The following is a 14,166-nucleotide window of genomic DNA, read 5'->3' as shown; positions in this document are numbered from 1 at the left end:
AGAAAGAGAGAAATACTATCTTTCTTAACCAGAGCTTGCCCTTTCCGCATAGTGACAGTTAACATGTAGCAAGCCTGCCTGTTCTGCAAAATATAACCTCCCATGAGAAATGAATAATCTAATACAGTTTTGTATACTGTAGCCTGGTGATTTAGACTAAAGAGAACTCAGTACCAGAGCAGTTCCCAAATCATGGGAACTTGGAGCTTCCCTCCAGTTCCATAATAGAGAAGAATAAAATTACCTGCCCCCCCCCAGCTCACAGAAACAGGTGCTGTAAGACTTCACTTGCTAGAGGAAAGGACATGAAAGTCACAATGCCAATGTGGCTAAGGGCTGGTCTACACTGGAAATTCACATTAACATACCTACATCTCTCAGGGCTATGAAAAACCCATGTGAAGAATTCATCCATCGACCTAACAGCTGCCTCTTGAGTGATGGGACAACCCCTCCCGTCGCTGTAGTGAGTGTCCACATTGAAATGCTACTGCAGCTGTGCCACTGTAGTGTTTTAAGTGTAGACACAGCCTAAGCCTCCTCCTTCAATGTTTTTGAGATCCTTGCTGCGCCCTACAATTGTTAGGCCCTGAGCAGCACTTTCTACCCTACTAGAATAGGAGGTCCACCTGAGAAAGTGAGTGGATGTATGAAGGGACAGAATATTAAGGAGAAGTACTGGCACCAAGGCCTGGTTTTCACAACAAAGTTAGGCTGATATAAGCTGCTTTGCGTCGACCTAGTTGTCCATGTGTCTACACTTACATTTGTCTCCCACTGATGTAAGTGCTCCCAGTGAGGCTGTAATACCACCTCCCCAAGTGGCATTGAGCCATGCTCAATGTATGGAGGTTGACGCAGCAGGAATACAGACACTGCATTACATATGCGAACCCTCACAGTCCCGCAGCAGCTATCCCACAATGCCCCACACTGACCACTCTGGTCACAACTACGAACTCCACTGCCCAGAGGTAATAAAGACTGGAAAGGGCCCCTCCTATTTAAAGCCCCACAAATTTTTGAAATGCCTTTTCCTGATTGCCCAACTTAGCAGGAACACCTAGCAACTCTCTCCTGTTGTGTGCAGCTGCCCAGCCGACCATGCTGGCTACACACTCCAGAGGCACTCTGGATTGGAGTAGATGGGAGATATTGGATCTCCTGGACCTGTGGGGAGAAAAAGCTGTGCAATCACAGCTACAGACCAGCCACAGAAATGTGAACATCCGTGAGCAGATTGCCTGGGGGATGCAGGAGAAGAGGTATGACAGGGACCAGCAGCAGCGCCGCATGAAAGCCAAGGAAGTGCGGCAGGCAAACCAGAAGGCAAAGGAGGCCAACAGTTGATCTGGTGCCAAACCACAGACCTGCCACTTTTACAAAGAGCTGCGTGCTATACTTGGCTGAGATTCCACTACCACCACAAACCACCGTGGATACCTCTGAGAAGCGAGGGGCACAGGCCCCTGCCATAACCAGGGAGGAGGAGGAAGAAGAGAAAGAGGAGGATGGGGGCGGGCAGGCAGGCAGGGGACCCAGCTGTGCCAAAAGCCAGGATCTGTTTGAGATTCCACCACAGTCCAATCAGTCAGGCAGTCAAGCACAGGTGAGCCCAATACAGGGGAAGAAACCTCAGGTAAGTGTGTCACTGTATTTCCTATTACAATGATGTACTGATGGCACCCCCAGCTTAACAGGACTCGGATATCATCTTTTCATTAATTTACTCATACTAGAAGATGTAGTGGTACAGCAAAGGGAGGTAGAGTTATCTGTTTTTCACTCCCCTGTTGAGTTAAGCAAGGTAGCCCTGTGGAGCAGTTTGTTTTTGTACACAGGGATGTCCCTTGCATCCTCCGGAGAGGATTTTCATGGATGTACTCTGCAATCCTTTCCCAAAGGTTTCTAGGGATGGCTGCCTTATTTCTTCCTCCAGCGTAGGCTGCTTTCCCATGCCAGTCAGCGATAACTTTGGCAGGCATCTCTGCAGCACACAGGCTAGCAGCATATGGTCGTGGGCAGCTTCAGCTCTCTCCCAGCAGCTGTGCTCTCTCTGCCTTCGTTACCCTCAGGAGCGAGACAGTAAAACCACCACTGCATGTCAGAAATGGTGCTGGTATTCAGTGACACTGCCCGGCCTATACTCAGTTTCATGCAAACAAGCAACTCCCTCCTCTTTTCCTCCACCCCTGTGGCCCATAGCACCATGGCCGGTGCCATGAGTGGTGCTGTGCACGAGCTCTACAAAGCAGAAGTGTCAACGAGCATGTTGCGTTTAAAACTGTAGGGGAGCAAGTTCCGAATCTGAACTCTCCTTTTTCACTGTGAGAGATCCTAACAATGGCACCGCTGCGTGTTTCTGAAAAAACAGAACTCAGGATGACAGGTTCAATGAGATCCTGCAAGCCAGCACTACATCAGACTGTGAGCAAAGGGTCTGAAGGGCAAACACTGCAGACAGTCTCAGGAAGCAAATAGCAAACAGGAGAATGTCTGAGCAGGAAAAGGAGGAGATGCACCAGGAAATAACAGGGCTTCTCCAGCAGCAAGCACAGATGCTGCAGATTCTTGTGTATCTACAGTTTCAACAATCCCAGGCTCACCTCCCTTTGCACTTCATGGAGAACTCCATTACAGCACTGCCTTCTACATGCCACATGGCATCAGGGGCACATCCCTACCCCTACCACTCCACCCTACAGAACATTAAGAACAACCACTGCTTCACATACACTGACCTGTGAAAGCCACGGGTGCTGTATGTGCAGGTGAAATGGACATGAATGTTCTTTCCCATTGTTAAGTTCTGTTCCATTAATACATTATGTTTTAATGTATTTGCTTTTAAATTGCATAGGGGATTTTTTTGCACTGGTTTTATTACTCAGTAAAATTCTATTAGGTGGAAAATAATTAATCTTCATTAGTATACAACCTACACTGCGGAGTGCCTAGAAGTTCAGAAAACACCCACGCACTTGTTACTATACAGTGTGAGACAACTCACAGGGTATGACAGTCAAATGATCATAAATGGACAGCAAGCACTGCAAAACGAATAGGTGCATGGACAGCATTATAGCCATAGATGTATACCAAGCACCACACAATTCCGAAGAGGCACCAAAACTGCAAGGCTAGGTAGAGCTCAGTACACCATGACACATCTCCGTGGCTCACTACTGAAGTGCTCTTTCAAAGCCTTCTTGAGCAATACAGCTCTACATTGAGCTCTTCTAATAGCCCTTGTGTCTGGCTGTTCAAACTCAGCAGACAACTGCTCCACCTCTGCCCCAGTAGCAACTTCCACCCCTTTGCTTCACAGATGTTATGCAGGACACAGCAGGCAGCTATAACCATTGAGATGGTATTTTTTCACTGAGATCCAATCTTGTGAGTAAACACCACCATCATCCCTCCAAGTTATCAAAAACATGTTCATCTGCCATTCTGCACCTGCTGAGCTGGTAGATGAATCTCCTTGGTGCTGTTGAGGTGGCCAGTGTACGGCTTCATGAGCCAGGGGATTAAGGGGTAGGTTGGGTCACCCAGGATCACTATTAGTATTTCATCATCGCCAATGGAAATCCACAGGTCAGGAAACCAAATCCCTACTTCTAGCTTTCTGAACAGTCCTGTGTTCTTAAAGATGCAAGCATCATTCACTGACCAACCAACAATGATGTCAGTGAATCATCCCCGCTGATCCACCAACACTTGCATAACCATGGAAAAGTAGCCCTTTCTGTTGATGTACTCTGTGGCAAGGTCATCTGGTGCTGTAATAGGGACCTGCGTGCTGTCTATTGCTCCACTGCAATCTGGGAACCGCACTGTTGCAAATCCATCCACTACGCCCTGCAAATCGCTGAGAGTCACAGTTGTAATGGCCCTGCACACACAACAGCATCCACAGTGCATTTTCCAACTCCAAAACGATTGCCCACTAACCGGTACCAATCCATTGCCACTGGATTCTCCACTGTCAGTGCAACTCTCATTTTGGTGTCCCTGTGCTGGAGAGCTGGGGTGAGCTTAGTGCACAGATCCAGGAATGTTGCCTTGCATATCCAAAAATTATGCAGTCACTGCTTGTCATCCCAAGCCTGAATTACGATGCAATTCCACCAATCAATGCTCATTTCTTGGGCCCAGAAACAGTCCTCAATCAGTGGCAGCTGCTCTGTGAATGCCACCAACCACCTTGAACTGGTTTTCACTATGTCCCACACCAATCTGTCTTCCAAGAAATTCTCTTGTTCCATGCTGATTCTTTTTTTCTTATGGCTCTGCAAATACCGGAGGATTGTGCATCCTGTGCTTGCAATGCTTATGACAATTGTGCAGAGGTGTACAGGTTCCATGCTTCTGTCAGAGATGGTAGACGGCAAAGAGGGTTGTGTAGGTTTTTGGGATTTTTTTAAAAGAGGCATGAAAATGATGGGATATAGATGACATTATGGAACAGAGATAGGTGTATGCTAGAAAGTTGACCCCTTGTTCCCATTTACCCCTGTGTGACTTGTATCTGTCCCATCATGCACTGCCAAAACTTCCCAAAAGACAATGCACTGGATAGGTGGTGGGTGGCACACTGAGATACCTACCCATGGTGCACCATGTTGTGTGTCAACACAAGCATTCCTGGTGAATACACACATCACCAACACAAGAAGCAGAGTATGCACGCACACAAACGATATACTAATTACAGCAGTCTTATGCTAACATGATTTGCGTCAGCAAAAGTTTGTGCTATAGGCATATCTTAAGTATAATTGTATTTTGTTTTTGTTGTGGGCCAGTTATAGTGGAAAGGAGGTAAAAGAACAGTGAGAGGGTTACTTTGGAACAGATGCCCAGGTCTTCTTTAATCGGTAGATGGAGTTGGACTGCAGTGCTGAAACAATGGCCCTCAGGGAGGAAAAATTCTTCAGGATCCTACATTCCTGTAAAGGGAGTGATTAAAAAATAAAGGAGAGTTAAATATCAGTATTACAAGCAAGCTGGTGATTTCCTGTTGTACTAATATCACAGCTGCTGTGAATTCTTACTGCTAAATAGGCAGCTGTACAAATACAGGGCATCAAAATATGGCTTTCTCTTCCTCTCCACCTACCAAAACCTTTATAGGTTTTGGCACTTAAACCTTGTTTTCTTCATTTTCATATTTATTTTTGGTGGTGGTAGTGTAGTTTTATAGCTTCCAACTCTCCTAGTAAAAATACTTGTGGAGGTGGGTCTCTGAAGTCAAGCTAAAGAAAGCAAACTGTATGCTACTAAAAAGCACTTTATAATTACCTTTGCCCCCTGCCAGAGGAAAGTTGGGATCTGCCTATTTGCAAGTGAAATTTAAAATGTTAAACCTTGACAAACGAAGTGACAATTTAAAAATACACACAAAAGATTAACATATTCAGGTGTGTATGTTGTTTAAGGTAAGAGTTCTCCAACTTCTCCATAGGGTGGAGTGTATCTGAATAGAGAGACTCGCTCATAGACATCTCCCTCCCATTTGTGATCACACAACATTTTTGTCGCAACTACAACAGCAGCTTATATGGAAGCAAGGAGGAGGTGGAAAAGGAACAAGCATCCTATGACTAACCCACTCTCCAAAGCACTCATGAAAGTGTGTCCACAACCCAGCAGCTCATGGACCCACGTGCAAACAACACCTGCTCTGCTATTCTCTAATATTAACATTAAAAGTCACATTTTTAAATACAGCCTCTAAAATTACTCGCATGTTTATGAGCATGATCTGTGCACAATTTTAGATACTGTTTAAAAATTTACCTTATAACATTAATATTAGAGAGTAGAAGAGCACATGGTGTTGACATTTGGCTAGGTTTGTACTAAGGTTGGTGTCAAAAGACTGTAGTTGGGTCAAAACGATTATTCAAATTCAGGGTCAGATCTGATGACGCCGAAAGCTCAAAAGCTATTCTTGCAAGATTTCTGCCACGTTGGGCCAAAATGTCACAAAACAACTTTTCTCACAAGATCTTTGGCAACAGTAGAAAAAAGGCCCCTTCTTTGTTTGGACTCAGCTCAGAACCCAAACCAGAGGGGATGATTTGGATCCAGAAATCTGAACCAGAAACACACCACTCCCCAAATGTGAAAGAGGTTGGGATAGTAGATTTCAGTCTAGGCCCATCATTAGTTAACAGCTTCCACTGCATTTAAGAAAAACATGAAGACTCCCCCTAGATATTCATGTTTTCAGATGTTTATTTTATTCACTACAGGCTAAATTTTAGCCAACGTTATTTTTCTGCCTCAGGTTGTTTTTTTAAAAATTGCTTTGCCTCTTTTTAAGTGACACAAACATAAAACAATCAGAAGCTTTCCTGTACCTGAAATACCCCAAAATAACCTTGATTCCAAAAAGGAAATTTAACAGGCAATCAGTGATTCATTTTTTTCTTTTTTCTTTTTAAAGAAAATATTTTATGTAGAAAATTGGCTGCTCTTGCTCAGTAACTTCAGCTCTTAGGTGGAGTTTGAAGGGCCGATAGTTAGAAAAAACAGATTTTGACTTTTAAACATCAAGTTGGCTCTGAAGGTCATGGACAGACAAACATGGAACTCCACATTGCCATATTTACAGAGTCACATTTTAGCGAATAACTCCACTTTAACAGGCAGATTCTCATACACAGATACCGAATATGCAAAACATTCGTTTGTGCATGCAAAATAAGCAAGTCCATTTAGAAGTAGGTAACTGTATGCATAACTAGCCATTCTGCATCTGCAATTACTTGACTGAGTGTGCACATGCATTCTTCATGGGTTCAACAAGGACTGGACTATTTAATTTTGTTTGTAAATTTCGTACTGGTGAAAGATGCTGGACTGACAGTCCTGGAGGCTGAAGTCTAAAGATCAGGTACAAGGTGGACAGTGACAATCCAGACTTCCCTTTCCACTCCCACTACTCGCCCAATGTCTCCGCTGCCCTAGAAGGACCAAGCCTATGAGTGAGAAGGTAGCTTAATCTCATAGAATCATAAAAGATTAGGGTTAGAAGGGACCTCAGGAAGTCATGTAGTCCAACCCCCTGCTCAAAGCAGGATCAACCTCAACTAAATCATCCCAGCCAGGGATTTGTCAAATTGGGCCTTAAAAACCTCTAAGAATGTAGATTCCACCACCTCCCTAGGTAACCCATTCTAGTGCTCCTAGTGAAAAAGTTTTTCCTAATATCCAACCTAGACCTTCCCCACTGCAACTTGAATCCATAGCGCCTTGTTCAGTCATCTGCCACCACTGAGAACAGCCTAGCTCCATCCTCTTTGGAATGCCCCTTTCAGGTAGTTAAAGGCTGCTATCAAATCCCCCCTCACTCATCTCTTCTACAGACTAAATAAGCCTAGTTCCCTCAGCCTCTCCTCATTAATCATATGCCCCAGCCTCCTAATCATTTTCATTGCCCTCCGCAGGATTCTCTCCAATTTGTCCACATCTTTGCTGTAGTGGGGGACCCAAACTGGACACAGTACTCCAGATGTGGCCTCACCAGTACTGAATAGAGAGGAATAATCACTTCCCTCAATCTGCTGTCAATGCTCCTACTAATGCAGCCCAATATGCCATTTGCCTTCTTGGCAACCAGGGCACACTGCTGACTCATATCTAGCTTCTTGTCCACTGTAACCCCGAGGTCCTTTTCTGCAGAACTGCTGCTTAGCCAGTCGGTCCCTCGTCTGTAGCTGTGCATGGGATTCTTCCATCCTAAGTGCAGGATTCTGCACTTGTCCTTGTTGAACCTCATCAGATTTCTTTTGGCCCAATCCTCCAATTTGTCTAGGTTACTCTGTAGCTTATCCTTACCCTACAGCATATCTACCACTCCCCCCAGCTTAGTGTCATCCGTGAACTTGCTGAGGGTGCAATCCACCCCATCCTCCAGATCATTAATGAAGATGTTGAATAAAACCAATCCCAGGACTGACCCCCACTTGATACCAGCTGGCAACTAGACAACAAGCCATTGATCACTACCCGTTGAGCCTGACAATCCAGCCAGCTTTCTATCCACTTTATAATCTATTCATCCAATCCATACTTCTTTAAGTTGCTGGCAAGGATACTGTGGGAGACCGTATCAAAAGCTTTACTAAAATCAAGGTATATCATGTCCACCGCTTTCCCCACATCCACAAAGCCAGTCATCTCATCACAGAAGGCAATCAGCTTGGTCAGGCATGACTTGCCCTCGGTGAATCCATACTGACTGTTCCTGATCATCTTCCTCTCTTCCAAGTGCTTCAAAATGGATTCTTTGAGGACCTGCTCCATGATTTTTCCAGAGACTGAGGTGAGTCTGACTGGTCTGGAGTTCCCAGATCCTCCTCCTTCCCTTTTTTAAAGATGGGCACTATATTTGCCTTTTTCCAATCGTCCAGGACCTCCCCCAATCACCATGAATTTTCAAAAATAATGGCCAATGGCTCTGCAATCACATCAGTCAACTTCCTCAGCACCCTCGGATGCATTGCGTCCGGCCCCATGGATTTGTGCATGTCCAGCTTTTCTAAATAGTCCTGAACCTGTTCTTTCACCATTGAGGGCTGCTCACCTCCTCCCCAAACTGTGCTGCCCAGTGTAGTAGTCTGGGAGCTGATCTTGTCTGTGAAGACAGAGGCAAAAAAAGCATTGTGTTCTTCAGCTTTTTCCACATCATCTGTCACGAGGCTGCCTCCCATTCAATAAGGGGCCCACACTTTCCCTGACCTCCTTCTTCTTGCTAAAATACCTGTAGAACCCCTTCTTGTTAACCTTCAAGTCCCTTACTATCTGCAAATCCAATTGTGCTTTGGACTTCCTGATTTCATCCCTGCATGCCTGAGCAATATTTTTAAACTCCTCCCTAGTTATCTGCCCAAGCTTCCACTTCTTGCCAGCTTCTTTTTTGTGTTTATGCTTAAGCCAAGTTGGTCACTTGTCATATTTGCTATTTTTTCTGCACGTCGGGATGGTTTGTTCCTGCGCCCTCAATAAGGTTTCTTTAAAACACAGCCAGCTCTCCTGGACTCCTTTCCCCCTCATATTAGCCTCCCTGGGGATCCTGCCCATCAGTTCCCTGAAGGAGTCAAAAATCTGCTTTTCTGAAGTTGAGGATCCATATTCTGCTTTTCTCCTTTCTTCTTTTTGTCAGGATCCTGAACTCTACCATCTCATGGTGACTGCTGCCCAGGTTGCCAATCCACTTCTACTTCCCCTATCAATTCTTCCCCATTTGTGAGCAGCAGGTCAAGAGGAGCACAGCCCCAAGTTGGTTGTACCAGGAAGTTGTCTCAAACACGCTCCAAAAATTTCCTGGATTGTCTGTGCACTGCTGTATTGTTCTCCCAGCAGATGTCAGGGTGATTGAAGTCCCCCATGAGAACCAGGGCCTGTGATCTGGAAACTTCCATTAGTTGTCTGAAGAAAGCCTTGAATACCTCATCCTCTTGGTCTGGTGGCCTATAGCTGACACCCACCACGACATCACCCTTCAAATCCTTGGCCTCTTAACTTCCAAACAATGGTGTCAGTTAATATCTTTCGATGATGGTTTTTGTGATAGACACCTTTGTCCTAGAAAACAAGACTGACACCATCTAATCCATTTAACACTGGCCATCAAACAACCATCGGCTGATAACAGAAGTCAGTCAGCTGATTTAGGCTGAATTTGAACTACCAATGTAGAGGTGAAAGACTCTACTTCTCATAATAACTAGTCCTTATGAGCACTTTTCATCAGTTAATCTCAAAGTGCTTACAAAGGAGGGATCATTAATCCCATTTTACAGATGGGGAAACTGAGGCCCAGAACATTGAACCAATGTGCCCAGGGTCACCCAGCAGGCCAGTGGCAGAATTCCCTGAGCCATCCAGTCCCACATATCTAGGTGCCAATGCTAACAATTTTGGTTCTAGAAACACAAAAAACATATTAACAAGATTGGAAAACTCAATATTTGTTCTGATTTTTTAAGTGTTGCTTATTTTGTATCTCTTTGCAAGAATCCACATGATTCTTTAATGTGTGTTAGGCTGTTATTTTTTTAAAAGAACACTGAAACATTAAAACAAAAACTATCTCAGTGCCAGAAACCCAGCCCTCATGAGCACAGTTCATGAAGCATTCAACAAACAGAAGATACAAATTAAAAAATTAGGAAACTAGGATTGCCTAAGGAACTCAGAGAAAGTAATAGCATGCAAAAAAATGAGAAACATATGGACTCAGTTACTAGGAAAAACAACTGAAGCAAAGAGTAAAAAGGAGTTCAAGAGACACCTGGTGAATGGAGAAAAAGCAGGGAAATAGGATTAAGATGAACCAAAGAAAGGGCAGACATCTTGAGCCAGATGGCCTTCTCAAACATTTCTTCTGTTCTTTTGAGTAAATCTGTAACTACAAACTAGTGAGCATGCTGAACGGAAACAGAAAATGATTCATTGAGCAAATATGTTGTTGTGTCAATGGTTATTCAAATTACCACCACTCTGAGCTATAACTTAATTTTTCTGCTTCCCCTCCCCAAAATACTTTCACTATCATATTACTATTATCAATTTTGCATCTGTGGTCATTTACCTAAATCTTATCATTTACTTTACTTTGAAATAAGTTTGTGTTTTAAGAAAGAAAATATCAGGTTTGGTGTTCACATGTTTTAAATTCTAGTTTTATGGGATTTAGAGATGGGGAAGGAAAGAAATTACAATTACCCAGTGAAGATGAATTACTTCTAAGTGGGTTCATATTTCTGGTAGCAGATACATAGAATCTCACTTGCATTTGATTCCTTCAAAATAGTTTCCATTTGCTCAAATGCCCCGTTTTCCATTTGGAACAGGAGAAACACAAACTGAGATTAAAGCAAAGGGCTACTGTTTTACTCATATTTCTTTGCCCACCCCTTGAATACTGTGTCCAGTTCTGTTTGCCCCATCTCAAAAAGAAACAAGAAGATGTTCAGAGAAGGGCAGCACAGATGATCAAGGGTATGCAATGGCTTTCATACAAAGAAAGACTGAAAAGATTAGGGCTGTTCAGATTAGAAAAGCGATGACTAAGGGGGGATATGATAGATGTCTATAAAATCATGAATGGTGAAGAAAAAGTGAATAGAGAAGTGTTATTTATCCTTTCACACAATACAAAAACAAGGGGTTACCTGATGACATGAATAGACAGCAGGTTTACAAACAAGAGGAAGTACTTTTTCCTCATAAGATACAGTTAACCTATGGAACTCATTGCCACGGGCTGTTGTGATGGCCAAAAGTCTAACTGGGTTGAAAAAAAAAACTAGATAAATTCATGGAGGTTAGGTCCATCAATGGCTATTAACCAAAATGGCCAGGGATCCAACCCCATGTTCCGGGCAGCCCTAAATCTCAGACTGCCAGAACAGTGGCGTACGGAGGGTCTCCACTGCCCAGGTGCCAAGCCAATATTTGCCCCCCAACCCTGCTCTCCTGCATCACATGCCCCTCGGATAGGGCAGGAGGGGTCCTGGCACCTACCCCCCAGCTGCCCAGGGGAGGGGGAGTCTGTACCTGCAGGGGGGTGTGACGCACTGGGGGCGGGGAGGAGCTCAAATGCAGGCTTGGCTCTGTTGCCTCCCACTCCCTACACTTACCTGGCGCATGGCGCCTGCCTCTCCCACTGCAGCCCCATGCTGGCTCGGACAGGGGTGGCCTCAGTCCCCCGGCCTAGGGAGAGGGGGCCCCTCAGAGACTCCTGCGTGCCCCCTCCCCCCCACTTACCCGTCGCTCCAGCAGCCCCACAGCCTGGCTTCGACTCAGATGGGAGGCAGCCTCACCCCCCAGCATGGGGGAGTAGGGGGGCTGGGATGGCCCTTCATGACGTGTGGCGGGGAGTGGAAGAAGCCATCCCTCAGCCTCCTGTGCCCTCCGCCTGTCGTACCTCCCCCCCACACACACTAACCTGCCGCTCCAGCCCAGCGACAGCTCGGAAGGGGGCGGCCTCACCGCCCAGCCTAAAGGCGGGTGCCGGGTCGGCCCTTCATGACAGGCGGATGGCGAGGGGTGCAGGAGGCTGAGAGGTGGCTGCTCCTACTTCCACTCCTGCGACCCTCCCCCCCCCCCCCTGTGCATCGTGAAGGGTTTGCCCAGCCCCCCAGCAGGGGGATGAGCCGCCCCATCTGAGCTGGCGTGGGGCTGGAGCGGCAGGTAAGTCCACTCTGCACCAACCCTTCACGGAGGGCGAGGGCTGCAGAAGGGTCTGTGCCGCTCAGAGCCTCCTGTGCCCCTCACCCTCTGCACATTGTGAAGGGCCGGGCTGGCGCCCGGGGGCCTCCTTCCCTCAGTACACCACTGTGCCAGAAGTTGGGAGGGGAAGACAGGTGTGGATCACTCCAGCTGTCACGTTTTGGACACTCCCACTGAAGTTCCAGGACTGATCACTGTCAGAGACAGGATACTGCGCTAGATGGACCATTGGTCTGATCCCATATGGCCGTTCTTATGTTAAAATATTCTGTAGCACTTCAGAGGCTGTTCTTAAAATCATCTGATGTCTGATTCAAATACCTGCAAACAGTTAAGCTTATCCCTGAACCATCTCACACAGTTTAGTTGGAAATCATGAGGGAGCAAGAGGGATGCAATCATTTCTGGATATTTAATAAATTAGGTATTAATAAATTTAGGCTTTGGGGTCCACTGGTCTATTAACAACACAGAGAGCTACCACATGGAAAGGCCCATGCTTGGGATGGAGCTTAGTCTCTCACCCCTACCAACCCACCCCATGGTGTCAAGGACTTAGAAAGCATGCTGCAGAATCATTGCACTCAGTCCTTTGAAGGGAGATCACTCTCCATTGACCCCTCTGGCAAATCAAAGGTCTAGAGCAGTGATTCTCAACTTGTGGCCCAATCAACACACAGCTACAGCCACTGTGACAGCATCAGAGCCATACAGGTAGTATATATATTGTGTGGATGCTGCCCACATAACATAGAGAGCTGCATATTTGGCCCACAATGGTAAATACCTTGAGAACCACTGCTCTAGAGGGAGCTCCATCTAGATTCTGCAAGCCCCAAATTATAGGGCAGGTCATCAGCACTGTAGAGGCCTTTAATAAAGGGGATGAAGACGAGTAAAAGGGCAGAAAATTTAAGGGATACCGGAGAACTCCCCTCTCAAAACAACCAATGGGCTAAATTTTCAAATAAGGACGCAACAGGGGGACACATAAAAAAGAGCACGCATCCTCTGCACTCATTAACATTTAACAGTGTGTAAGCAAAACACATACCTGAGTGAGCAAATAGGTACTTGCAGATGCACATGGGTGTCAGGTATTATAGGCTGGGGAAAGCTTAGCCTCCCTAAACAGCCAAGCGTGCTCCCCTCCCCCCCGCTGCATTGCCAGGTGCTGCAGTGTTCCCTTCCCGCCCTTGCTCAGCCTCCCCTGAATACGATGGGGCTGGAGGGGGACGGGCGAGCCAGCAATTAGTCTGGGCCACCGGGCACTTGGACTGCCCGACTGGTGCTCCAGGGTGGTTGGGGCCATCTGGTGGGGATTTGGGGTGGCTGGAGCCACTGGGTGCTGGGGCTGCTTGATGGGGACTTTGCTCGGTGCCATGGTGCCCTAGTGGCCAGTGCTCCAGGACCGCTGGGGCCATCCATCCGGTGCTCAGGGGTGACTGGTGTTCTGGGGAGGGCACGGCTTGAGCCACTCGTCTGGGGCTGCTGGCTGGGATTTGGGGTGGCTGGAGCCACCTGGCACTGGGGCTGTACAGCCAGGATTCGGGACGGCTGGGGCCACAGGCAGCTGGGGGTGCTGGGGCCACCCTGTCAAGACTCAGGTGACCCAGCTCTGGAATGGGGCTCCTCCAGCTGCAGGAGGGGGCAGTGCCGGGTCTGGGCAGTGGTGAGGAGGCGGGGGAGGGAGTGGCATGACCTCAGGCAGAAAGGGAGGGGCCATGGGTTAGCCTCCCCTAACGGGTGGTTCACCCGGCGCCCATGTAGATGCAACTACCCAGTCAGAGACCACCTATGCTTGCCGATAGTGTGGGGGCAGAGTGAGGGAAGCTGGCTTCAGCAGTGTTACTGAGCATGCTCAGTCCATGTGAGCATGCTCAGTACAAGCCAAACAACAAGTCGAGGGGGGAAGGG

The 14,166-nt window shown here is 46.7% G+C and overlaps 1 protein-coding gene across 6 annotated transcripts in view; it reads right to left on the bottom strand.

Annotated features, from left to right (window-relative positions):
* The window catches only part of RGL1 (ral guanine nucleotide dissociation stimulator like 1), a 154,259-nt gene that overhangs the window by 30,225 nt on the left and 109,868 nt on the right, over positions 1 to 14,166 (bottom strand). For all 6 annotated transcript variants that reach the window (XM_067535099.1, XM_067535098.1, XM_067535097.1 and 3 more), the window contains one exon: positions 4,849 to 4,952. In XM_067535099.1, the coding sequence (XP_067391200.1) occupies positions 4,849 to 4,952 (104 nt within the window). The remainder of the gene's footprint in view (positions 1 to 4,848; positions 4,953 to 14,166) is intronic.

The sequence above is a fragment of the Emydura macquarii genome, unplaced genomic scaffold (assembly GCF_026122565.2).
Source record: "Emydura macquarii macquarii isolate MOO-44397 ecotype Brisbane River unplaced genomic scaffold, CSIRO-AGI_Emac_v2 contig_3477, whole genome shotgun sequence".
Lineage (NCBI taxonomy): Eukaryota > Metazoa > Chordata > Testudines > Chelidae > Emydura > Emydura macquarii.
The sequence above is the reverse complement of the archived record's forward strand: the minus strand, read 5'-3'. Positions and strand labels throughout refer to the sequence as shown.